A 27,610-nucleotide genomic window follows, 5' to 3' on the forward strand; every position below is an offset into this window, starting at 1 on the left:
GAAAAACTTCATCAAACAGTAGCAAATCACACAGGCGTAACAAGAGTCACGATGGAATACATGCTGAATACAGGATAAATTACGGCATGTTCTCCAGAACCGACTAAAGCCCACTTCCAAAAACACAGCAACTATTCCTCTATCTACACGAGGCCAGCGTGTGATACCAACTCACTGATTTAGAGGTAAGTGTGCTTACATAAATATGACTGCATTGTGCCAGAGCATGAGAAAAAAATGAGCTTTAGGTACTACTGTGCTTTTGTTCCTGAAAAGCCTCTAAAAGACTAAAGCTATGCCTCAGTAAAAGCTTTCGTGAATCCGGCAGTAAACATGCAATGAGCTTGGATTGCGTGAACAATAGCCGGATGACATGTCATTCGTTTTATGAACTCAGTGTCCACACATGACACCAGCAAAACAATCGATTTAATGGTGCCGAAGAGAGAGAAAACGATGTGCAACTAACTATACGAAGGCGAATTGTATGTGCGTTAGCAGCTCCAGAATGTTTTACGTATACATGTGGAGAGCAACTACTTAGATTGTATACTTCCACAAACATGCTTTTCATACTGGCAAGTTCTCGCTCATAAGGTGGACACCGCAAGTTTATGCAGCCCACCCGACAGCCGCAATATTCGAAGGCAGGAAAGAGCTTTTATTACGGTCACTTTGACGATTTTATTCTTTTACATATACCATGGTACACTTCTTTTTCTCTCACTCAAGGTTAACAATTGCTCCATGCACTGACAGACCAAACCAACCACTTCATATCACAAAGGCCTAGATTCCTGGGGCAAAAGAGTTACAAGTTTATTCTCTGATAGCTTTCTTAAGCGAAGCTACTATATTTCTTGATATTTTGAGACTGCAGCCTTCACATGAACGACAACACTGCAAGCAAAACTGCTTTTTACTCTCGTACTTGAATACCTCATTGTGGTTTCCGCCTCACCCAAGTTCATCTTTAGTAACTTCAAAACGTGAATGCTGTCCTAGTCAGCATGGGGATGGGAATAAGCATAATTTTATGTAGCATTGCTGCAATTTTGCAACGCACAAAATTGATCAGCTTGAAAATTCTGAGCCTTGAAAATTCCTTATATATTCCTTCATGGCCTTGCAACCTCAAAATCACAGTTATAACAAAACGATGCATAAACTAAGTGCTCCACATCATCTCGTTTCAACGCACAGTCAAGCTGACAGATCAATGCATCTCAAAAACTCGAAAATTCGCAGTTTTCACAGTTTTCACAGTTCAGATGAAATGACACCAAGGACGTATAGAATGCATACGCGATTTTATGGAGACTAGCGGCACTCGTGTAGTCTTCAGTAGACCTTGTGACGTGCACGCAGCATGGAGCTCTACTACCCTAGTTGATAGTTATGTCGTAGTAGTCTTAAAACTCTAAAACTTATCAGAACTGAACACCTTTTTATGCGCCAGCACATGTAATGCGCACAATGAAGCATACCCCAGAAGTGCGCTTATCGATGCGTTTTTCTAAAACAACGTTCTAATCTTGTGCATAAAAAATGGGAGAATGTTTATTTGCAGACCAGTTCAAGTGGCATCAGCGTGCTGAATATTAGGCCCCGGAATTCGTTGTATTGTGCACGAGTTTAGTTCTCAATCACTGAGAAAAACGAATGCACTTCATTTATCATATCTAAAAAATGGCGAACTGGCGTACCAGTGATTACGACGCTCACTATAAATGTACAGCTTTGATCAAAACTCTTCAATCCACATTGTTTGTTCTTGAGCCACATAATTCATCACAATGTCAAATGGTACTGAATGGTCATGACGATGTTTTTCAAAACTCGGAGCTATTCAGTGATTCAATGCTGTCCTACGTGCTCCTTTACACGGCTGCAACGCAAACAATGTGGCCTGAAGACTCTTAAGCAAGTGTACACATTTGTATGTCCCTAATTGTGAATTCAGTACGCCCTTAGAGTAGCCTCGCCAGTGCAGCTGAAGCCAGCCTGTGTATGTTGTCGATACGAGTTTCTAAAGAAGCACCGGTAGGTTCGCTGCTAGCGCTAATAGCGTAGCGACAACAAAGGTGGGTCGTGTCGTCAGTGAGGATGCCGCCGAGGCCCTCTGCTCGAGGCACCGCGACCGGAGGCGGGCGCCGTCTCCGAGGCAGGCGGCGTAGTCCAGGAAGTGGGAAACCGCGTGTTGTTCGAGCACTCCGTGCACCGCGTGTGCCATGGGGCCGACGGCGTACAGAGCCACGTCCTCGCCCGCGTGCGTTTCCAGGCGCAGAGGCACGGCGCTCACCTGCTGGTAGTCGAGAGCCTCTGCGAAATATCGAGGAGTGAATGAAAGGATGACGAAGGAATTAATGTTATTCTATGTCAGTACTATATGCGACATTACTTCAGAGGCAACAACCACCAGGACTTCATCAAAAAGAGCTCTTCCGTTTTCCATCAGTGACCCGCCATATCTGAATGAAGTGAATCGCTTAAGGTAGAAGAGGGAGAGTATGCGGAATCCAGGGCAGCAAAGGCAGCGTTACATGTGTTTGGGACGTTTTCTGTATCTTCCCTGACATGCGGACGATTGTTAGATGTGAGCTGTCTGTCTCCATCCAAGGGTAAGAGTACTGGGTGAATGGGGCGTTACAACTTGACTGAGGATATATCTTTTTTTTTTCTTTGAGTGGTGGGGGCGGATTAGGAAGGACGATGCAGTCTTCCCCGATGCTCTTGCAGTATTTTGTCGCTTGTCTTTTATACGTTACAACTCCTTCCGCTGAGACTGAATTTGGCCGGCGGCCCAGGGGAACCAGGAAGCAAATAACACTTTAGTCCTATACGGCTGACAACAGCCGGGGATAGAGAAAGGAGACTGGGCATCGGGTCCTCATGCATTCTGACCTATCTGCACTGCTTCCCTAGGCTGTAGCAACCGCTCTCGCCTAAGCGTTAGCGGTGGAACAATCGGGTGCAACCAGTTCTAGTTCTTCTTCTAGTTCTTAATCACCTCAAACTCCCGCTTCTTTATTTCGCATGCAAAGAGCCGTAACCAATCTAATTTATATTGACCGTTGGCTGAAGGTATATGGCACACTGGTGATCCCTCCCTATAGACAACGTTCGCAGTACATTGAAAACTACAGTTTGAGAAGTCACGATCAGCTCTGTAGCGAAAGAAGCGTAGTCCTATACAGCTACAGGCAACTGCACTTAAGGAAAATTCAGTATTTATTTGCTGCCCATTATTGCAGTGTGTCACCGCCTGAGGTGTGAAGTTCGGTGAGAGTAAGCGATTGTGGAACGATATGTCGAACTTAAAAGAACTGATATGCCTTGCCAATACACGGCGAAAAATGGATGTGCACGGAACGTGTCACGAACTGTCCACGAACAGGCACCAATTGCTACCAATCTGGAACAAAAATTAAAGGAAGTGTATGCATATTCATGCATATGTGTAAAGAACGGATCATTCACATCTCAAAATTAGCAGTCGAGTAGCTGCCTGCATATTCCTCTTCTGTCTACATATTCTTTCTATATATTGTTTTAAGAAACGCAAACAGCTCAAAGTATATACGAAGATCTGCCCGATATTAAGTCATTTGTTATTACTCTTGCGTCTTTCCGCACTGTGTACCGGAGAATCAGAAATGCACTATATATGTTTTCCATGTTCGATACTTAAAGTAAAATTCACGCGCCTAATCATGAAGCTCGGAAAATTCCGCACAACCACGGCGCATTTCCTGCGCTTTAACAAAGTACACGCACCTGTATTGGCATCAGCCCTACGCTTTGTGGTTGAAGGCCCGTTGGCGTAGGAGAGTGTGGTATATGGCAAGCCGTCCTTCTCGGACAGTCCAGCGACGCCCAAAATCGGGTTGCCCCTAGCCGCGTATCCATTGAGTGTGAACGAATGCGAGTGGTCCGCCGTGACTAACACCAGCGTCTCCTGCAGGTCTACCAACTCGAGAGCAGCGGCCACTGCGTCGCTCAGCTCCGCCGTCTCGCGCAGCGCCAGCGCCGCCCGGTTCTCGTGATGACCGTGGTCGATTCGGCCTCCTGCGAGCGCCAGTTGGTGATGACATAAGCACCAGAGAGTTCCGTTCTGCTTAAAAATAAATAAATAAATTTATTTACGGGAAATGTAAGGTGCAGTATCTGCCATGTTTCTGCGTATACTAGGACGCGGGATCAAATACCGGCCTCGGCGGCCGCTTTTCGGTGGAGGCGAAAAGCAGGGCGCCCGTGTGCTGTCCAATGTCAGTGCATGTTAAAGAACCCCAGGTAGTCGAAATTTCCGGAGTCCTCCACTACGGCGTCTCTCAAAGCCTGAGTCGCTTTGGAACGTTAAACCCCACAAACCAACCAACCAACCAACTTATTCAGTAAAACACGTTGCTGGTCTAGTTGGTACATCGCATGAATAAAGACTAACCAGCCAAAAACACACACAGGAAAAACCGACACAGAAAGAAAGAGGCTGGAGTTTCTTTCTTTCTGTGTCGGTTTTTCCTGTGCGTGCTCTTGGCTGGTTAGTCTTTATTCATGCAACCAACTTATACCGGGCTGTAAGAGAAGGGTGGAAGGTAGGAGTGAAAGTAGAAAGAGGGAAAAAAAAGGAGCTGAAGTGGAGGGCAGGTCACCGCCGCTTGCGGCGGGGGCTAGCCTGCCACTGAATTTTTAACTGTTGTAGGCCGTCATTGCACTCGCCACCGCTTCGGTGTTGTTGTTGTGGCTGTAGGAAAAAGGAAACAAAATGCGCGACACAGTTACTGGCTTTGTAGCTGAGCCACCTCCCCTGCCTCGTGCAGACAGAAGAGAAAATAGAGAAGAAAGAAATGGAAGAGGGAGAGAAAGGCGCGCGCTGCAACAACAGCCGTCGTCCACCACCGAAGGAGATTGATTGATTGAATGTCCTTTATTGAATGGGAAGGCTCATGGCCAAGGATGGGGATAAAGGGGAGTAGACATAATCTTCATTGTTTAGGTCGTCACTCGAATCACATTGCTCTAACCAGGCCACTAAGCGAGCCATACTTGGCAAATATCATCTGTGTGTTAGCATCAGTTTCTAGAAGGGAACGGTAGTTCAGGCGGTAGGGTTCTATCTCGGGGCGTCCAGTAGAAAAAGCAGGGCAATCCCAAAGTAAATGAGATATGCCGCCGCAGGTTAGAGTCGTACAGTGGGGGCACGTAATCATTTTCTCCGTATACTGACGCCAGCGGGCCATAATACGTGGCGTGTAAGCCGCATGGGCGGTGAGCTTATTCAAAAATTCTTCTTGACTTCTGGTGAGGTGGGTTCTTCTCGTAAAAGGTGGGTCTGGTGTGGCCACCTGCATGCGATGCTGACTGAGGCTACGAAGACTGGTCCGAGTATAGTGCATAAGGGCAAGAGAAGGGGTGAGTTGCCCGCCCAAGGTCGAATAAGGATGCAGCAAGGGGGGTGGGGAAGTAAATGTGGACATCCCACCTGCCAAGGCAGCCGCGGCGTGTGCCGCCGCATTGCCCCCCGATTCGTCCGAGTGACCTGGGGTCCAGTGAATAGCGACAGTTCTGGTCGCGAATTGGTGGCGTTGAAGGAGGCGCTCTATAGCCGTAGCTGTTGCATCTTGTGAACCCGGAGTAGCGATTTCCTTGTAAGCTTCAAAGGAATCAGTAAGAATACGTATTGACCCAGTTCCGGTGCAAGGCACTCCTGACAACGCTCCCCAAATCGCGAGCAGTTCAGCGTGAAGAGGGGTACCTTGAGGAAGATGGCAGGCATAAGCGCCTGAAAGGAGTACATGCACAGAAGACAGCAGCTGAAAGAGAAAAGCACTCGTTTCGAGTAACTGAAATAGCCTCCATCATTTCAGATATTCATTAACTCAACTATAGAATGCCTCGGCTCAACGCGCGCCTTTTGATATTTACGCTTACCTCTCGTTGGCTAGAAGGAAATAAAGGCATTTTGCTACTAATCATGAGTGTACTTACTTAATGTCTTCTATAGTATACCGTGTGGCGGTACGGTCATTTGCAGATGGAAACCGCGCGCTAGAACTAGCAGTAGCGGGTCCGAGGGCCCCGTGGGCCCCGTGGTCCCGTAGCAGAGATCTAATGTACATCTTCACAATTAAGCTGCTTAGACTACAGTACCTCACTGAGAAAAGCTGTATTATTCAATAACCTCCTGCAGACTGTCATAAAAAAATCGTACAAATAACATTACTGTCTTACTATGTCATGCATTGCCAAAGTTCTACGATTTGGTGTGAGAATATATATGACATCTGTAAGATGAAACCTGTACATGGTTAATGCATCATAGAGCTTTGGCCGCAAGGGTGAGTTTACTTTCGTTGTACTCTTTCCTCACCCGTTTCAGAACTTTCGTGAATCGGAATAAATTGGTGAGGACTTTTAATCACGCAAGCAGCGCTGACAAGCTACTGTCAATAAAATTCTTCCGACAGGAGAAGCCACGTGGCGGAATCTAAAAGCGAAAATGGAAAAAGCGGAAAGCAGTATAGCGTAGCCTGCAAGCAACGGCCAGGAAAGCGGCCCTTTTTGACCACTGAGCCACAGCTGTCACGCAACCACTTTGCGGCTCTTTGGAGACCGTGCCACAGAAAAGCGACACTTTCCAAGAAGCTTTCCGTAACACCGTTCCAAACGCATTCAGCGCGTCGACGTCCAGCTTTTGAATTGAGCGCTTGCGTATAACGCGCAGCCACAGATGCCCAGACCAGTGACGCAACCGCCTACTTCCGGGTAATTTCCGCAGGCGCTGGGTTCCTTCGCATCGTGTAACGGCCGGCCCTATTCCGCGGCCCCACCGGCAACCCAAACAGGAGCAGCCTTACCCGACAACGTGCATACAAGGATAACCTCGCGATCATAACAATGGTCCGCCTTTATATCCGCGTGCTTATTCCAGATAAGTGTGTTCGTCCGTGTTTACGAAGCCGCTCAGACAAGAATATACGCAAATATACGATAGTATAGGAAGCGAGTAAATCTCTCCTCGCTGCCATCTCCGCTAGGCGACGAGATTCAAAAACGCGAACTATACGTTAATGATCACACGCTTCCTGTTTTCCGTAGGTAAGAACTCACGCTGCAAGCGATCGCTTTGGTATCGATCGATGGCGTTTAAGCTTCCGGCTCGAGACGATGGAAACTGAGAAGAAACTTAGTAATAGCTGCATGCAGTAAGAAACTACACAACCAACAGCGGAAGCAGCCGAGTTTATTTTAATATGTCGGCGAAACTGGCGCGACCTCAAAGCGCTTCACAGCGATGTGGGGTGTCCGTTTCAACTGTACTTTTCCGAAATAGAGGTTTCCTGGAGATGCTCTGCTCATAAAATTGCAGCAAAATTTACATAACCGCCTTAAAAGGAAAGCGGAAGGCATTTGCTTGCGTTTTCTGCCGCGCCTTAAAATACGGTGAGCACCGCGCGCTTGTATAACGTTTAGTTCGAGCGACAGCTGCCGAAGCTGACGCTTCCTCAAAATGAATCCGCACAAGGTAACTATGAAATGTTCGATGCTTTCGCAGTGAACACCATCTTAACAAGGCCAAGGGCCGTCACAGGTAGGCAGCTGCATTCCTCTAGTCAAGAGTTACGGAAAATGATCGAAAGAAAAAAAAAATGCAGATATCTGCCACATGCTCAACAGAATGCTTCCGAAGAAAAGAGGAACAGTTTCCCTGACAGATGTAATGGTGTTGAGATGATAAACATGTGAACAAGACGCAAAAGCACTGCCCCGTGATTTAGAGGCGCAACAAACAGTGTCACTTTCAAGATTTATTAGCTGGACCTCAATCCTAATCAGCAAATAACAAAAAATATTAAAATACACGCAGTTCACTTTTTTCTGAGAAGTGACAGCATTATGGAAGGGAAGTCCCAAAACGGTAGCCAACGGTTCGGTAAGAAAAAATTTGTTATCATATAAATAAAAGCTCTTCTTTGGAAAGTTTGGTTAGTGAACTGAAAATCTGTCTCATTTATCATTCTGCTTTCATTCCATCTCCCATGCCCTCTGTTTTTATTTTATTTATTTATTTATTTATTTATTTATTTATTTATTTATTTATTTATTTATTTATTTATTTATTTATAGGTACTGCGATCTGGTACAGATCATAGCAGGGTGGGAAAAACAAAAAGAAATACAAGCATATAAACGCACTCAAATTCATAAAATTTGCAGGCACTTTTCAAACATTAGTAAAGAACTTTGAGTTACAGTCTCGCTATTAAGTTTATTCCATTCCGTAATTGTCCTCGGAAAGAAAGCATATTTAAAACAGTTATTTCGCGCGTTCACAGGGGTTATTGTTAGTGCATGCCTTTGTCTCGTATTATAACTTGAAGAGTAAGTAATATAATTGGAAGTGTTAATATTATAATGACCTTTTACGAGCTGGAAAAGAAACTTTAATCGGCAGATACGATTGCGCTCAGTCACAGAAGGTAATCCACTACGCTTTACAAGCTCGCTGACAGACGCACGGCCATATGAATTAAATACAAACCTAACGACCTTATGCTGTATGCGCTCAAGTTTATGAATGTTAGTTAAGGTGAAAGGGTCCCATATAATTACGGCATATTCTAACAGTGGACGGATGAGGGAGTTGTAAGCTAATAGGCGGACACTGGGCGGAGATGACTTCAGTGAGCGCCTCAAGAAAAGAAGTTTGCGCAGTGAATTAGCTACAACCGCATCTATGTGTTTTGTCCATGAAAGGTTGTTAGTAATCCATAAGCCCAAATATTTATATTCTGTTACCTCCAATAATGATGTGTTGTTAGTACCGTACACAAAATGAAGAGGACTTTTCTTGTGCGTAATTCTCATGAAAACGGTTTTCTCACAATTAATACACATCTGCCAATCGTTGCACCACGCAATCACCTTTTCTAGATCATTATTCAAACACACCTGGTCATCAACTGAAGAAACCTCTTTGTACAGTATACAATCATCTGAGTAAAGCTTCACGCGGACAGAAAGGCCAGACACAATATCATTAATAAATAGCAAAAATAAAAGTGGTCCCAAAACGGATCCCTGGGGGACACCGGACACAACCTGGGCACTGTTGGAAGAAGTATTGTTTAGGGTGACAAAATGACATCTGTTTGAAAGGTAGGCTGTGATCCATGTAAGTATCTGGTCGTTTTTTATATAATAGCTTAGTTTATGAATTAGTTTGTTATGCGACACCTTTTCAAATGCTTTGCGAAAATCCATGAATATGGCATCGGTTTGTTTTCCCTGATCAATCGATTGAGCGAAATCGTGTACTGTCTCAACTAATTGTGTAATTGTAGAAAACCCATGCCTGAAACCATGTTGAACATTTGTAAGTACTTTGTGCTCTTCCAAGAAACCTAATATATGTTTATGAATTATGTGTTCTAAAATTTTACATGATGTGGATGTCAGGGATATAGGCCGATAATTCTCAATGTGTGCTTTTTTGCCGATTTTGTGCAAAGGTTTAATCTCGGCTGTCCGCCAGTCATCCGGTAAAGAACCATCACGTAAAGATCTAGTGTATACAATTGACAAGTATTTCGCGCACCACTCTGCATACCGTTTCAAAAATGCGTTTGGTATCTTATCGGGGCCTGAAGATTTTTTCACGTCAAGATCCAGGAGCAAATTAAAAACACCGGTCTCTGAAATGACAACATCAGTTATGGCAGGGAGCGATACCGAAAATTTGGGGACACAACCATTGTCTTGTGTGAATACCGATTGGAAGAATTTGTTGAACGCAGAACAAATCACCGCCCCATCACGTACACATTTGCCGTTTACAATAAATTCATTCGTGGAGGAAGACTTTGGCGTGATTTGGCGCCAGAACTTCTCAGGAGACGTTCTAATGAACGAAGGCAGAAACGTTCCGTAATATTTTTCTTTGTCGCAAATTATTTTCTGCTTAAGTTGTTCGGAAATTTCTTCCACGATTGGTTTTAATGATAAGTTTCTATTTGATTTCTTTTTTAACCTTTTAAGTCTTCGCTGTAAGCGCAACGTCTCCCGAGAGATCCATGGGTTACGGTAAACAGATTTTTTTGCAATTTTGGGAACAAAACGGTCAATACAGTCGGAGACAATATTTTTAAACGACAGCCATAGGTCATTCACGCTAGCAGTACTGTTTCTAAAACTATCAAAACATAAATCAAGCACATCCAGAATAGACTTATCATCAGCACGCGAAAAATTGGGAAAGAAATGCACATTATTCTGGCGATCTGGGTACACATTTGACAAACTCAGAAGTACAGCTTTGTGATCAGATATCCCATTTGTGACATCACAGGTTATGAGATTACGGATAGCACCACTAACAAAAAATAGATCAAGAATGGATCCTATGGCTCCTTGCACCCTCGTAAAATTATTTACTACTTGCAACAAGTCAAATGTGAACACAAAGTCGAGCATGGTAGAATCAGCATTATGGGCAGAGCGTGATGAAAAATATTGCCAATCAATATTAGGTAAGTTAAAATCCCCAGCCAGTATTAGTCTATCGTCTGTTTTGACATGACATTGTAAATATGCTCTTAAGTTTTCCAAGACCGTAACAGAAGAACTGGGAGGCCTATAGAAAACACCAAGAACAAAGCGGACCTTGTTGATGTATGTTTTACAAAATACGGCTTCAATGCCTGGAGTATCAGGCATTCTAAAAAGTTGCAGTGATGATTTAAACAAAATTGCCACTCCTCCACCTCTTCTGTCACGGTCACCACGAAAAACCTTATAGTCCTTAGGTACAAATTCACTGTCAAATACTTCACTGCTCAACCATGTCTCCGTAAGCATGGCAACGTCCGCATCATGTGAGAACAGTGAACCTTCGAGTTCTCCAACTTTATTGACGACGCTGCGACAATTTACGTTACGAATTTTGAAATCCGGATTGTTCCCTTTCTGGTGTCATTTTTTATTCCTCGGGATTTTATACCGAGCGTTTCTTACATTATCCCATCCGAACATATCACCATTGATGCTTAACTTGTCAAAAACCAGCTTAACTTTTGCACCGTTGCTCTTTTCCTGAGATGCGCTTTCCCATAACTTTTTTCTGATGTCACGGATTCGTTTCGAAAAGTCTTCACTAACTGAAAAATCTGTGCCTTTCAACTTCGGGCATGCCTTCATTATTGAAGCCTTCTCTCGGTAGTCGCTCAGTTTAATGATGACAGGGCGGTTCTTTTTTGATTTCATACCTATTCGGTGGCACCTTTCAATGCTGCTTATTGCAAGTCCCAACTTCTCGTCAAAAATTTCCTCCGTTATTCTGCTTGTAAGCTCCGCTTCTGTTTCTTCATTTTCTTCTTTTAATCCGTAAATCAATAGGTTGTTCCTACGGCTCCTGTTTTCCAATTCGTCAGTTTTGTATAACAGGTATGAAACGGTGGCCTCTAGTTTATTTACAGTTGACTTCAGGTCCTCTACTTCCGTTTTTAAACTATTGATAGTTGCTACCTCATTTTCAAGACTTTTAATTCGATCTGTCAAGCCATCTATCTTTTCTTCGAAAGAACCCTGTTTTGCCAAAATGTCATTGACAGACGACGTCAGGGTGTTTTGGCCCAAGAGTATCTGCTGAAGCATTTCCTTTTCCGTCATTTCTGGGCCTGGATTTGATTCTATGTCACCACATTTTAAAAGATCCTCTTTGAAAGAATAAACGAACGATAAAGCATTCCTTATACACAGTGGGCAGGGCAGCAGCAACAGAAAGCGGTTGTCGCTACGATAACAACAGGCAGATAAGGAGTTACCAACCTGCGCAATGAAGCAAAACGGGTTCTTGAGCATTGTGCTCGATGTGCTGCTGCCGAGCCCACTGGATAAGTGCTGAGATATAAAAAGCGCGGAAGTTTGGAGAGGCAAATGTGCTGTCGGGAGTGAAAGGGGTATAAACCAGTCTAGCTACAGTTAAACCGCACTGCCGCGCTGCTTTAAGGAATTGAACGCGTGCTGTCAAGACAGGCGAGGATGTAACCATACTTATCTAGAAGTATGTCGGAACGTACGTTGTGGTTTGATTTGGTTTGGTTTGGTTTATGTGGTTTAACGTCCCAAAGCAACTCAGGCTATGAGAGACGCCGCAGTGGAGGGCCTCGGAAACTTAGACCACCTGGGATTCTTTAACGTGCACTGACATCGCACCACACAGGAACGTACGTTGCAATCTGAGGCTCTCCGCTGCGGCAAAAACACCAGCGGATGCCGCAAGAGCTGTGAATCACGCAATTACGAGTGGTACACACCACTTTTGCTTACGATAGCACGCAGGTAGCAAACACAACACTCTGGAAACGAGCCCAAAGACGCTTATCTCTCGGTGCTCACCTTCGACCATGAGGGCAAAGCCGTCACCGCGCTTGCGCAGAATCTCAATGGCGGTGACCACCATGTCGACCAGCGACGGCTGCTTCTCCTGCCGGTACAGCTCGTACGACATATGGTCTCCCGAGAACAGGCCTGCGCCGGGCACGTGAAAGGAATATTGACATGAAGGCACGTCGTTGTATACGCTTCAAACGTTTCCAAGGTCTTTCCAAAAAGAGTAAAACCAATATAGTCGAAGTCGAATAGCACGGAGCTGTAAAATACCACAATAAGTCCCGTGACAGCAAGTTGCCCCCTAACCGGCAGTTTTTCACTATCAGTGGAGGTGCGGCAATGGAGGGCTGCCGCACCTCTTTCGCTTGTGGTGGCGTACCAGCGCCGCGGAGGAGGAGAGAAATAAGAGGCGAGAAGGGGTTAGAATAAACTAGTTTCCCTCTGACTTTTGGGGGAGCAACGTCTTCTACACTGATAATGTGCGGGTCACCACTGTAGTTATTGCTTCGACAAGAGTCGCAGGCAAACCGTTGTTGTTGTTCTCCTATAATTTGATGGCACATACCCACACAGGGGGATCGGCCAAGAATTGGGGTACAGAGATATTAGATTTTGAGATATATAACTACATCGCAAAAATAAATAGAAACAAATGCTAGGGAATAGAGAAAGAAATGTAAATATGAAAAACCCAAATAAAAAAGAGTAAATACTAACACACGCAGTAGGAGAATACTAAGATTTATATGTACAGATTAAAAATTCAAAGCATATTAGCAAAGGTAGACGTTTTGTTTCTATTAAGAAGTTTTGAATGGCGTTAAAAACAGGCCTGTGGCTGTACCCAAGCATGGTGGCACCGAACGATAATAAAATCTGGCTGCTCAAATTAAGACCCAGCTGTTGTAACGGCTTCTCTAAATACCGTTTTCTCATCATGGTAAAACGGCGGCAAAATATCAAGAAATGATCTATTGTTTCCGGTTCCCCGCAGAATGCGCAGACGAGAGAAAGCGCCAAACCAGACCTGTTTCATTCTACTGATTCATTCTAGCCGCTGCTCGCGTCTTCCTTCTCCATCTACCAGCGAGCGGCGCTGGCGCGCCATCCCACTCTTTTCCTTCTTTTACTCCAACTCTTTCCCTTCCCTTGCGGCGCGGTTCAGGTGTCCACCTAGAAGTTTGACAGGAGGGCCTTTTCCTGTAAACTAATTTAACAATTTACAAGGCTATACTTCTCTTTCTGAGTGACACGAGAATGATATCGCGTTGTTGAGCTTTTGTTAGTTTCTATGTTGGACAATTTTATCGGCTTTTCATCACAAGCGTTATTGTGTTACTTCATGTGGAAGATTTATACGTGGCATTTCTTTCTTCATTTATGCACTAGACATATATCTGACCTAAGATGTTGTAATGATTCGCAAATTTATTGCCAACGATGAATGAAGAAAAAAAGAGGACAATTTAAAACTGAAATAACTTCATGAGTTGTGAGCAGTATTGCATTAACAAGGAAGTTCATCTCTAGCAATAGGCTGTGATTGCTAGAATCTTTGTGCTCTCCCACAGTAGTGAAAAGTTTAGTATGTTAGTGTCACCAACAACACGACAATTCGATTCGAGCAAAACATACTACAAAAAACTGCTATTTTGCACGCGTTATAAATCAAAACACGGCAGTGGAGTTTCCTTGGGGCTGTCTGGAGTGTGCAAAAGGGGTAGCAACTGCCTGTACCCTTAGAAAGTACAACCCTGCCTGCACTAAAAGACCTCCTTGCCGCAGCCCACCTATATCCGTCCGTCACTGCTGTAAGAAAGGTTGGAACAAGGTCATACGGCGCATTGCACGCCGTGACTAAGGAGTCCACAATAGTTGCTTTAATAAATTGCAGAGGGGAGGCACAGGCAAGGGCAAGCGCCCTCATGACAACAGCCATGTAGGTTTTGGCAGTGCTGGCTCACCTAGCAGGTACTCGGTCTTGTTGGTGTCGATGGCCAAGAGCTCCTCTCGGGAGCCGACAAACTTCCGGTTCTTCTTGTCCTTCTTCCACTGGTCGACCAGGTCCAGGCCGTCGCTTCGCTTGCCGCCCCCTCGCTGCTTGTCCTTGAAGTATGCCAGGCCGCCGCCCAGAATCACCTGAGGGCACAGAGGGACATGACTGTCATTAACAGTTCAACGCACAGGCAAGACTCGGTAGAGTGTGAAAATGGTAAAGCAGCGCATCATACGCTGCTGTAAAACAATCGAAGCTCTTCCGTTCAAGCCTGCTTGAATGTCTAACGTCCGAAATCGCTCCAAATTGTGATGTATAGAAACAACAACAGCGTAATTTACACTATATAGTATATTCAAAGTACTCATGTAGTTAGATGAGTCTTAGTAAAGACCATTGTTTCACTGTGCTTGTATCCTGCTCGGTTTCTACAACACGGCCAGCATACTCGTAAAAATACGCTTCCTGCTCTTCAACCCGTTAATTAACGTCGTTCAGGTGGTCTGCCAGAGAGAAAGAAAGAACGTTTAATGACAGGAAAGGTGTAGATGTCGACCAGCGGTGATGTGACCTTGATCTGCTACTCTGCTACTCCACACCGGCGAAAAGGGAAGAGAAGAAAGAAGGTGATATACAGTGCGAATAAATGATGATTATAATGATGTCATAACACAACCATTTGCACAGGGATAATGGGACAACGTAGATGTCCACGCACACACTGTCTGACTCTCGCATCCCGCACATTCGGCGCGTAGCACAAACAGCAACAAGTTTTCTTTGAACTCTGCCACTCGGACAAATTCGCGTCTTCTCATAGGACCGTATTTAAAAAAGAACGCACAATATTCACCATTTTGCCGGAGCGAAGGGGCAGCACGGCTATGCAGTCGCCCTCCAAGCAAAAGAAAAAACAGACTTGCGTATAGTACACGTATTGTATTTTCAACTGCCACGGCGAGAACACAGAAAACCTGCATTCTATTTTATCATAAGGAGATCACGTGGCCCTAATGTGTTGGCGTCACTGAGCTTTCGGAGGCCACTAACGACCAAAACGGCTTCCCTAACACCACATAGTTTCCATCGCACACCTTTCGACATTTAATTATTAAGTGATGAAAAAAAAACGATGGTGTGGTAGTTAACATTTTGTTCATTGCAAACTAGACATTTTGAACGAATCGCTATTTTGGTTGCTTTTGTTTTATAACTTATAGCGAAAGTGAGAAAATCTCCAACCAAAACTTCTCATTTTAAATCGGGACGTCTGTAGCATGCTCAGCTCCTTCCAGTGGCAAATGGAGGCCGCTTCGCTTCCAACTTTAAAAGGCGTAACTAGAAGTCCTTCCGCTTGCATCCTACAAAACGTTCTTGAAGTTGAAAGCGAAACGACCCAAAGTCCCAACTGAAGAAAGAGCCGAGCCTACTCTGAAACTTCGGATCGGGATTCTAAATTTAAAATGTCTTGGTTGGAGAATCCTATCATTTTTACATAATTAAAGGTGGATTGGTGCAGGGTTAAAATAGATAAATGCAGGAGGAGGAAAGAAGTGTATATGGAGGAGATCATAATAACCATATTATAGCTGCACTGTGCAGAAGTGCCTGCGGGCATACCGCTGCATATAAAACCTTCGTTTCTCCACCTGCTGCTATATATGACAACGCCACGAGTGCTCACATTCAGATTCTTCCCGGGCTCGTCCTCAACGAGCTGGCGAGCGATGTCCTTGCAGCGTGTTCGCTTGGGCATCTTGGAGTCCATCTCCCAGTCGCGGTGCGCAGCGTGCGCGTACAGGGCAGCTGGAGTGGCGTGCGTCACCCGCGTCGTGGTAACGAAGCCCGTAGCCATGCCTGCAAGAGGAACGGCGCACCGTTGTTAAATTCCTGTTGGGACAGCACCCAGAGTGAGGCAAGATTTTAAATCATAAAAATACGCAGCAGAAGACAAAACAACGGAGAAAAGCAAACGATATGACCGCTGACTTACAACTATTGCAGCCTAAAATCATTCTTGACCAACTAACCCGCTGCCCCCCCCCCCCCCATCTCTCTCTCTCTTTCTCTCTCTCTCTCTCTCCACATCCTCTTCGTACTCTACTTGAATTCAGAAAGAGGAACCTTCGCCATAAATCATTATGGCGTGCATTACTAGTCCAGTGCTTAGCACAAATGACATGGTTAATCAATGTTTCCAAATATGTCCGAGAACGCGGAGGTGATGTAGTACGCCGTTTCGCCTGCGAAATTCGGCAATTTTAAGCTGGAATCTGAGACACGGACTAGGCGAAAATAGTTGCTTGGACGCGACGGCAGTGTGATAACGTTACTGCCTGCAGTGTCCGCACTTTCTGCTATGCAAGCCCTACTACATTCATAGTTGAACAACAGTTTCCAGGACTTAAAATGACAGCAACACGAATTAACAGGCGTTTTCCTTATTTTTCTAGCGTTGCTTGTTACCCATTCAATTTTCACCACTTCAGACCATGTCATGCTCGTGTGAACACATTAGGCATGAAACTTTCCAACGCGTACGGATAGCTCACTCTAGTGCCCTCATTTTTCGTGCCACCATTTTCAAAAGAGCTTTTGATGATTAAGCGGACGGCGCATGAGTCGTAAGAGACAGTTACGCTGAACAGCGGAAGCGGAGAAGCTTCTCCTATACACGCGCGGCTGTTACCCTTGTCCTGGGCCCTCTTGATGAATGAGTGCAGCTCGTTGCCAGCAGCCGAGTCACATTCGGATACGTTGGCCCTGGGCGAAAGGCCCAGCATCGCCATCTTGGTCTTGGCGCCGCAGAATAGTGCCGTCGCCGACGCTGCGCTGTCCGTCACCTGCCGGTCCACCGCGTACGTCTGCGCAAGGAGGAAAAATCAAGATGAAACCTATATGTGTCTCCCGTAAACATAACAAAAGAACAAGGCCGTAATGTGTCGTTCTTTTTCACACTCCAATGAGATGTGGTGCGTACAGCATGCCCTCTCATGATGTGACGTGACATAGGGTAAATGAAGAGAACGGCGGAGAACAATGTAGAAAGTAGTGGAGAATAGACTGGAGTCTAGTATAGTGAAGAATATACAGAACGAGTAATGCGCAGTAGAGTAGAGTGTAGAGAGCTAGTAAAGAGACCGGTACTGTACGTAAGAGCGGGGAGTACAATGTGGCCCGGTGTGACGTTGAGTGCAATGGAGAAAAGCACTCTGGAGATTAGAATGGAGTGGAGAGCAATGCGGGTGAAGTGAGGAGTAGAGTAGAGTGGAGATCATAGTGGTGTAGTGTGATAGACAGCACAGTGGAATTGAGTGGATTGTCGAGTAGCGCGTGGAGCAGTGTGTGGAGCACAGAGTATGCAGTAAAGTGCGGACTAGAGTGCGGACTTTAGTGTATGAGGAGTATGCTGAGTAGCATGCGGAGTATAGTTCGGTGTAGAGTGTGGAGTACAGCGTGGAACACAGTGAGCATTAAAAGGAGGCAGCGGAGTGGGTAGTGGAATGGGGACAACAGTGCAGTGCAGGGTGGAGAACGGAGTTACGCGGAGTGAATAATAGAACGTGGAATAGAGGGGAAACTAGTTCATTAGAGTATGGAACTCTTTCTCTCACTTCAACGCCTGCAGACAAACGTAAAGTATTCTGGTTCAGCAAGAATTAGTTCTCAGAGCTCTCTGATACACGTCAAATATTTTTTGGCTACCTGTCCGATAATACGCATTGTTTACGAGGCGGGGTTTTCTAGCTAATTAATGATTTCTAAACTATATCTGTGGCTTTGTACGTGAGAAGAATGCGCACATCCGTGGCAGTGCAAACCATGGGCCCAATATTGGTACTCTGTTGGTACAGTGGAATCATCGCTTGTAAGACTACGGTGTGTACCTTAATGAGCGCCGTGTACGGGAAGCGCTCAAAAGAAAGGCTGCCCTCTTCACCAGGCTGATCACTGTCTCGCTGAGCGCGGTAGATGCGTGATGCAGTGACCGTCGAAATGCCCATGCCGTCTCCCACGAACACGATGACGTTTTTCGCTGGCGCGTCCACCACGGGCGACGATAGCAAGCGCGAGACGCTGTCCTGGCCCGTCTGTCGCCAAAACTCTGGGTCGTCCTCGCCATCGGGTACTGGTGGACTCTCCGACGACGTCGCCGTCGGGTTCGCTGCGTACAACAGACAAACAACAACCAAGTAAGATCATTCAATGAATTAATGAAACCAATTCCAATCAAATATGACCAATTACTACGATCGTTACTCAGTTAAATGCGCGTTATCGGAGCCAATTTCGAGTCTGCCAAAATGGGCCGTAATTGTTCAGGCAACTAGAGCAATTTAAATCAAGGGAGAGGGCAGGAATAGGAGACTGCCAGCTGCTAAGCATTTTACTCCGGCTAATGTACTGGGTGTTCCAGGTAAATATGTAACCAAGGTTTTAAAACATACGGTTAACCCTAGCACATTGAAACAAATTCAGAGATGTTCAGAGTTGCCTATGCTGATCTGCAGTATTTTTGTTCACTAAAGTTATTTATTAGCATACACTAATTACCTATCTTTAATTATTGGATTGAGAGAAAAAGCGTCAATGCGAAAGTTGTAGGTCTCGAAAAACAGGCAGCTACGTTGTTTCCACCAACTAGCGCTTGCGTAAAGTGATATCTTTATCGGCCGAAAACTACACGAGGCGTACTACACCTGAGTCGGTCTTAGTGCCAGTGGCGGAAACACTTCTGAAGATAAAGGCTGGTGCGAATCAACTGGCGGGAAAAGAAAGGCCTGTTGTGGTTCCATACGTCCACAAAATTTCTCATGGGCTGAAAAAAGTGGCAAACCGATTTGATGTACCGGTGGTATTTTCTGCCTCCAACAAGCTTGCCAAGCTAAGCCGTCGCATAATGTGCGAAAGCCAAAAAGCCAAAAAATGGTTGGCTGTCGGAAGAGGGATTGCCAAAAGTTCGCTAAGTGCGCCGCCAGTGTCATCTATGAAATACCACTGTCTTGTGGAAAATCATATATTGGGCAGACGGGACGTTGCGTGAATGCTCGACTTAGGGAACATGCAAAAGACATTAAAAATAATGAGGGTGAGCGACTTGTTTTGCACTGTAGGGCTTTCGCCAATTGCGTACACGGTTCCGCGACGTGAGTATTCTGGGTGGAGGCAGGCATCAGACGGCTCGTGAAACTTTAGAAGCCTTTTATGTAAAACAAGCAGGTTCGAAGTATATCAGCGGCACGACGGTATTCCTTTATGACGCTGAGCAAAAACATTTCGTTTACGCTTTCTTCGATAAGATTGACGCCTCTCCTTGGTACCTTGTACGCGCGCACTTTAGCCGAAAAGGCTATATATGTGTGTTAGTGTCAATAGATTAAACAGTTGGCGTAAGCGTCCATGGTGTCCCCTTTCTTATGTGTGTTTGTGTTGCGATGAATTCCCTGTAATTATGTGTGACAACCAACTAGCTCAGCAGCTAACTCTCTCAATAAAAACTACCTCGTGACTGATGCATCACTTTAAAGCCTCGATACGCATCCGAGATAACAGAGTCCGCTTTTCTTGGCAGTGCTCTCTACGATGAAGCTGGTCGTACGCACTTGGCGAATGATTTAACATAACTGATCACGTAGCAGCCGTTTCGAAGGCCTATAAATAGGGTGGTGTAAGTCTTAGCGTGATGGAAGCAACGTAGCGAGCCGTTTTTCGAGGTCTACAACTTTTTTGTTGACACTTCTTCTCGAATAACAATAATTAAAACACGTAATTAATATGTACTAATTAATTACATTTGGCGAAAGAAAAAATTACGGAAGATTAGCTAGGTGACCCTGAACAACTGTGAGTTGGTTTCACGGAGCTGGGTCCCCCCGCATTATATATATATATTGTAGTGAACTACACGAGGATATACGAAGACGAGGATTAAGTAGGTGAGAATATCACGAAGACGAGGATAAGGACGACGAAGTGCCGCTGCGCTGCTCGTGCTCGCTTGTGAAGACTGAGACTGGCTGTGTTCTTGTGTGGTTCGCCGTGAAACTTCGACAGGGCTATTATCCCTGTTAAAGCACAGTAAAAACCCCCTTTCACTTGGTGGAGGTGAGCATTTCCTGCCGCCCTGGAGCTCCGCAGCCGCACACTCCCGACACAAGCAATGACCGACGCTACTACCCCCAGTCCAACCGGCCCCTCATCCGCGGTGTTCTGCGCTGGAGCTTTGCGCCAGCGTGATCCTCCAATCTTCAGCGGAACCGGCGACCATGACGTGGAAGACTGGCTGGCCTCATATGAGCGGGTCAGTATTCACAACCACTGGGACGACAACCAAAAACTCAATAACGTCATTTTCTACCTAACGGACGTTGCAAACCTATGGTTCCGCAACCACGAGGCCGATATCACATCTTGGTCTACTTTCAAAGCTAGTTTTGCCGATATTTTCGGCCGGCCTGCAGTGCGCAAATTGCGCGCTGAGCAACGCCTGCGCGGCCGTGCACAGCTTCCTGGTGAGAATTTTACCAGCTATATTGAAGATGTCGTAGACCTCTGCAAGCGCGTGGACGCTTCAATGTCAGAGAGCACCAAGATAGATCACATTATGCAAGGCATTGATGATGACGCGTTCCAGATGCTTCTGGCTAAAAATCCAGCCACCGTCGTCGACGTTATCAACGCATGCCACAACTTTGATGAATTACGCAAGCGCCGTAACATCACTCGCTCTTCGCTCTCAAACCCCGCGCCGCTTGCAGCTTTAACACCTGAAGCAGACCAGTCCACCTTGCTGCCACAAATACAGCAGTTCGTTCGAGAAGAAGTTGCCCGTCAACTATCCCTCGTTCGCCAACGTCCTGACGCTCCCACTCCTTTAGTGCCAAAGCTGCAGCAAGTCATCCGCCAACAAGTTGCGGAAGCACTCCCCACGCTTCCTGAAGCTCCTTCTGTTGCTCCTTTGACATACGTCGAAGCACCAGTCCAGTATAGTCAACCTGCTGTTCCAGCCCCTTTGACCTACGCGGCTGTGGCTGCGCGGCCACCGCCTGAGCCGTCACAACCCATGCAGCCTGTTCTACGCCCTGCACCGCTTTCTCAAACGGCCCCGCTTCATCCGCCCACTGCGCGCTATTACAACCCTTGGCGTACTTCGGACAATCGTCCTATTTGCTACTACTGTGGTTTCGCTGGACATGTGGCCCGCCGATGTCGTCGTCGCATGGCCGAGCCTGCGTCTTCTGATTACTCGCCACCGCTGCTCCGTTCTGCCCACTCTCCGCCTGCGTATGCCCCAGAACAGCGTTCATATACAACGCGTCGTTCTCCTTCTCCGCGTCGCCGGTCACTGTCACCAATGCGCCGGCGACCACCACCTGCTGACGAGGGAAACTAAGCTCCGCGGTTCCTGAGGCAAGAACTGCGTACTCTGCGAAAAGCTCAAGGCCTCATGTTCCACCCACGAACATTATAATGATTTCTATCGATGGTCTGTCCGTATATGCGCTGGTCGATACGGGTGCTGCAGTGTCAGTAATTCATGAGCAACTCTGCCGACGATTACGAAAAGTTACGACGTCATTTAACGGTTTGTCGCTCCGCACTGCCAGTGAAGAGAGGATTGCACCTTTAGCAGCATGTACAGCGCGTGTCGTCATTGAAGGTATTTTGTACAGTGTCGAGTTCGTAGTTTTGTCATCTTGTTCTCACGACGTGATCCTCGGATGGGACTTCTTGTCTAAAAATAACGCCGTGATCAATTGCGCCCGAGCTGAAGTAGAATTTTCTGCACTGTGCGACGCACTGCCCGACGACAACCGTTCAGTGTGTCCTCAAAAGCTGACCATCGCTGAAGATGTCGACGTAGCACCAGAGGCTTGTGCCCTTGTGCCTCTTTCGTGTCCTGCCGCGTCAGACGTTAGTGTTTTATTTACACCGTCTGCATCCTTCATCCACCGCAAGCACCTGCCGCTGCCATCTGCTGTTCTCGATATTCACGGTGGCTTCACGAAGCTACTCATCTACAATCCGTCCCCACGCCCGATTACTCTGCTACGTGGGGAATCTCCCGGTTCCATTCAACCAGCCCACCTTCTCTCTGACCTGGATGCCTCCGAGACCTACCGCAGTAACTACATTGATGCTCTGCAGTCCGATCCGACGCCTGATTCGTTGCCAGACGACTTCTTCCGAACCGCCATCGATGACGCTCTTCCTTCCACCTACCGGACTCAGCTCGTGGCCCTTTTACAGACATTTCGCTTTGCTTTCGACGCCGCCCACACACCTCTCGGCCGCACTTCAACAGTCGCGCATTACATTCAGACCGGCTCTAACTCGCCTTTTCGACAGCGCCCCTATCGTGTGTCAGCGGCAGAGCGTCGCGTGATCAATGAACAAGTTGAGGACATGCTACAACGTGGTGTAATTCGTCCATCACAAAGCCCCTGGTCCTCACCAGTGGTGCTAGTGAAAAAGAAAGATGGCTCGTTTCGCTTTTGTATTGATTACCGGCGCCTCAACAAAATTACCCACAAGGACAATTACCCCCTTCCGCGTATAGACGACGCTCTTGATTGCCTCCAAGGTGCCGAGTACTTTTCATCTCTTGATTTACGTTCAGGTTACTGGCAAGTACCAATGGCCGCCTGTGACAGAGAGAAGACCGCATTTGTGACGCCGGATGGCCTCTATGAATTTAATGTGATGCCCTTCGGTCTGTGCAATGCGCCCGCCACATTCGAGAGGATGATGGATAACATCTTGCGGAAGTTCAAGTGGCACATCTGCCTCTGCTACTTGGACGACATTGTTGTCTTTTCCACCGACTTCGCTACGCACCTAGAGCGCTTGCGGCAAGTTTTGGTTTGCCTTACTGACGCCGGCCTGCAGCTGAATCTCAAGAAGTGTCACTTCGGTGCCAGGGAGTTGACTATTTTGGGGCACATCGTCTCTAAGGAAGGTGTTCGCCCTGATCCGGCCAAGCTGCGCGCAGTGGCGGAGTTTCCTAAGCCGGTTTCTCTCAAGCAACTTCGAAGCTTCATAGGCCTATGCTCCTATTTTCGGCGCTTCGTGCAGAATTTTGCTTCGATAATTGCACCCCTGACGAGACTACTCGGAGGAAACAGTGACTTAACTGCGTGGTCGGTCGAGTGCGACGAAGCGTTCAACGCATTGCGCCGTCTTTTGACTTCGCCACCAATCCTTCGCCACTACGACCCGACAGCACCCACCGAGGTCCATACTGATGCGAGTGGCGTTGGCCTCGGAGCTGTCTTGGCACAACGGAAAAACGGTTTTCACGAATACGTCGTCGCGTACGCGAGTCGTATCCTCTCTAAAGCTGAACGCAACTACTCAGTTACAGAAAAGGAGTGTTTGGCAATTGTGTGGGCATTAACAAAATTCCGACCCTACCTTTACGGTCGCCAGTTTGACGTCGTCACGGACCACCACGCGTTATGTTGGCTGTCCTCTCTTAAAGACCCGTCCGGCCGCCTCGCACGATGGGCTCTCCGCCTACAGGAATTTGACATCCGCGTTATATATCGCTCTGGCCGTAAACACATGGACGCCGACGCACTATCTCGTTCTCCCGTCTCCAACGAACCTGCTTGCTCTACGGCGGCTGATCCCGTCCTCTCCTCTCTAACCATCGCTGACATGCCTGCGGAGCAGCGAAAAGACCCGTGGCTCGCATCTCTTATCGAGATCGTGTCCGCTTCTCCTAACGCTGCTGCGCCTTCTCGGGCTTTACGCCGTCAAGCACCACACTTTGCCCTACGAGACGGTCTTCTCTACCGCCGCAATTATATGACTGATGGTCGACGGTGGCTTCTCGTCATTCCCCGCCATTTACGACATGAAATTTGCACCTCTTTCCATGCCGACCCTCAGTGTGCCCATCCTGGTGTAGTGAAGACGTTTCAAAGGATCTCTCAACGCTACTATTGGCGCGGCATGTACGGTTATATTCGCAAATACGTCCGCTCCTGCATCGCCTGTCAGCGCCGAAAGTCATCCACACCTCGTGCTTCTGGCCCCTTACAACCACTTCCATGCCCGGCCCGGCCTTTTGACCGCATTGGCGTTGACCTTTACGGGCCACTTCCCTGCACGGTTTCTGGGAACCGGTGGATTATCGTCGGCATCGACCACCTCACCCGGTATGCCGAGACCGCCGCTTTACCCGCCGCTACTGCCCGTGAAGTTGCCCTGTTCTTGCTACATTATTTTGTTCTTCGCCACGGCGCGCCGCGAGAGCTGCTGAGTGACCGAGGACGCGTCTTCCTTTCCAACGTCGTTGAATCTCTACTAGCCGAATGTCGCATCATACACCGGACCACAACAGCCTACCACCCTCAAACAAACGGGTTGACTGAGCGCTTCAATCGCACTCTCGGAAATATGCTGACGATGTACGTTGCCGCCGATCAGACTAACTGGGACGCTGTCCTTCCTTTTGTGACATACGCTTATAACACCGCCACGCAGTCAACTACTGGATTTAGCCCTTTCTTCCTCCTTTATGGGCGTGAGGCGTCGTCCACGATGGACACTATTTTACCATATCGTCCCGACTCCTCCGAGTGTACTCTCCTTTCAGACGTTGCCAAACATGCGGAGGAATGTCGCCAGTTGGCCCGGTGTTTTACATCGGAATCTCAAGGCCGCCAAAAGCATCACCGCGACAAAGATCAGACGCCACACGTTTTTCCTGCAGGATCCCTTGTTTGGCTTTGGGTTCCCGGCACCCCACCGGGATTGTCATCAAAATTTCGAACCGAGTATCACGGCCCCTACCGCATTGTCCGTCAAACCTCCCCTGTGAATTACATCGTGGAGCCACTCACTACCTCTTCGGACATGCGTCATCGCGGCCGCGAAACTGTGCACGTGAGCCGCCTCAAAACCTACTACGATCCGCTCCTCTTGCCCTCACCATAGGTCGCCAGGATGGCTCCTCCTCGCTCCGGGGGAAATTGTAGTGAACTACACGAGGATATACGAAGACGAGGATTAAGTAGGTGAGAATATCACGAAGACGAGGATAAGGACGACGAAGTGCCGCTGCGCTGCTCGTGCTCGCTTGTGAAGACTGAGACTGGCTGTGTTCTTGTGTGGTTCGCCGTGAAACTTCGACAGGGCTATTATCCCTGTTAAAGCACAGTAAAAACCCCCTTTCACTATATATATATATATATATATATTGTTGAAGAATTCCTTGGTCTGAGCTATAGTGAGTAGGCCGACAGCCGAACATAACTAAAGCTCACTAAGTGCTCGTGTTGACCTTTCCTGGGACCGTGGTTGGACCGTTTTGTTGCATTTTTCTTTTTTTTTTTTCACATATAACGTAAATGCGGGAATATGGCGCTTTCTACGGACATTATGTTCTCTACGAATTCAAACAGACCTAAAACAAAAAACATTTTGACTCAAATTTTCCTCGAGCTGTAAGTGCATTTTCAAACAAAATTTCACGCCGTCATAGATTCTTCCAAGCAGCAAAACCTCGTTCATCTCGCGAGTACATTTCTCCATTTCAATATATCAACTGCGTCTTTTTTTTTTCATTTTTTTCGCGGGGGGGGGGGGGGGGAGAGAGGCGTGAAAAGCCTCTGGGAGGCTATAGTGCATTTCATGAACGACGTGGGCAAAAAGACAAAGGTTTAACGTGGCTAAATTCGACAGTATAACGAAAGCACTAGTCCTGCGTATTTATCTTCGTTAGATGGTCGATGTAAATGACGTCGCTGTCTTCTCGTCATCATTTGCAAGAGGCATTTTCGTGAGAGGGGCCGTGATGCATGTTGCTCAAGCTGCCAGGAGCGACATAGATATAGCGTCTCGCTTTAACCACTTCATACTATTCGACTTCCGTGGCACAGAGACATCTTGTCTCTATCGGTATCCAAGGTCCTGTAAGGCTGGATTCTGTTATCATCTCTTAATGGTGAAGCCCTAGTTGGCAGCGCTTGCAAGTTTGACTACGCAAGAAAACGTGAACTGCTTAGACTTCGTGATGTATTGCTTTAGTACTAAAAAGCTGGAGTATATGTATGCCTTGTGTCTCGGATAAAAGGCAAATATACTACAGGCAGCGCTGTAGGTACGCCCGCGTGTCTCCACTTCCTCGGGAGAAAAGATCAGCAAGAGCGTTAAAAAGCCGCCAGTGTCTCCGCGTTGCACGGCCACGTTGGTTGCTTCTTATCTCCGGAACGTTTTCCTCCTTGGTCGCTTCGCGAATGCGTGCGTCTTTCCCGGGCCGTTTATCCGCGCAAAAAAATAAATAAATAGAGAAAGCAAAACAAAAAACGTTTTTTAAAGAACGTCGTAAAGCAGAGACGAGCAGCGACAAGAGACACCTGCTTGTTCCGTCCTGTTTCGCACTTTAAGACGCAACCGGAACGGCTTGACACGCATCCAGGAACATCGAGACAAAGGTGCAAGTGTGGCGAGAAGTGAAAGTTGTCTGCGCGAATACGGACGTCGGAGTTTCTTCCTGTCGTAAAGACAAGACAGAATCTAGACAGCGGGAAGACTTCGCGCTCACTGCGATTAAAAAGCGCGATTAAATTAAAAACAAAGTAAAAAAAAGGGGGGAACAAATAAACGCGAGTTTGGTCGCTACTTTACTTGGGACGAAGAGAAGAATAATGCGACTCATGTGACGCTTAACGCTTTCTTCTCGCGGCTTATCTACTTGCGCCAGTTATATTTACAGACGCGGCGAGAAAACCGGTTGCAAAAACGGGAGCGCCATTTAAAGATGAAACTGATGCCAGAATATAAAATTTCTTATTTAGCTAGCGGCTCTCATTTCTTTCACGCGTGCCTGCGATATACGCTTTTTTCTTGTGTGTCTTGGCACCGAGCGATGTTTGTGATAGGACATCAGTGGGCCCATCCGTTTCCTTTTATATGTGACCTATAGGATAGGATAGGAAATACGTTAATTTCTCTAGGAAGATATATGGGACTTCTAGCTGCTAGGCCTAAATTCACTGCCCTTCACTACTTTTATTATTAACCTACTAACGTGGTCAACTTGACCTTTTAAATACACCCCGCTCCTGAGCACCTTGTTGTCCCTCAGCCGCACTGTGCCAGTTGCGTTTTGTTGTTTCCGTGACTAGCAGTCAGGGGTTTTTTGCTTTGTTTGATTCAATAGTATTTGATTTGCCATTGCCGCTATATAAATTCTACAACAGGCACTTACTGCGT

General features: G+C 46.8%; 1 protein-coding gene across 1 annotated transcript in view; it reads right to left on the reverse strand.

The window, feature by feature from the left end:
• Window positions 1–659: 659 nt before the first annotated feature.
• Window positions 660–27,610, reverse strand: part of LOC146197226 (alkaline phosphatase-like) — a 60,717-nt gene continuing 33,766 nt past the window's right edge. Inside the window, exons 2-8 of the mRNA XM_084599018.1 lie at window positions 18,274–18,551; window positions 17,076–17,250; window positions 16,071–16,243; window positions 14,355–14,529; window positions 12,397–12,528; window positions 3,778–4,068; window positions 660–2,322 (exon numbers count right to left, since the gene is read on the reverse strand). Of these exons, the coding sequence (XP_084455144.1) occupies window positions 2,030–2,322; window positions 3,778–4,068; window positions 12,397–12,528; window positions 14,355–14,529; window positions 16,071–16,243; window positions 17,076–17,250; window positions 18,274–18,551 (1,517 nt within the window). The 3' untranslated portion in view covers window positions 660–2,029. The remainder of the gene's footprint in view (window positions 2,323–3,777; window positions 4,069–12,396; window positions 12,529–14,354; window positions 14,530–16,070; window positions 16,244–17,075; window positions 17,251–18,273; window positions 18,552–27,610) is intronic.

This window comes from Amblyomma maculatum, chromosome 3, assembly GCF_055883805.1.
Source record: "Amblyomma maculatum isolate TAMU_Amacu chromosome 3, ASM5588380v1, whole genome shotgun sequence".
Classification (NCBI taxonomy): domain Eukaryota; kingdom Metazoa; phylum Arthropoda; class Arachnida; order Ixodida; family Ixodidae; genus Amblyomma; species Amblyomma maculatum.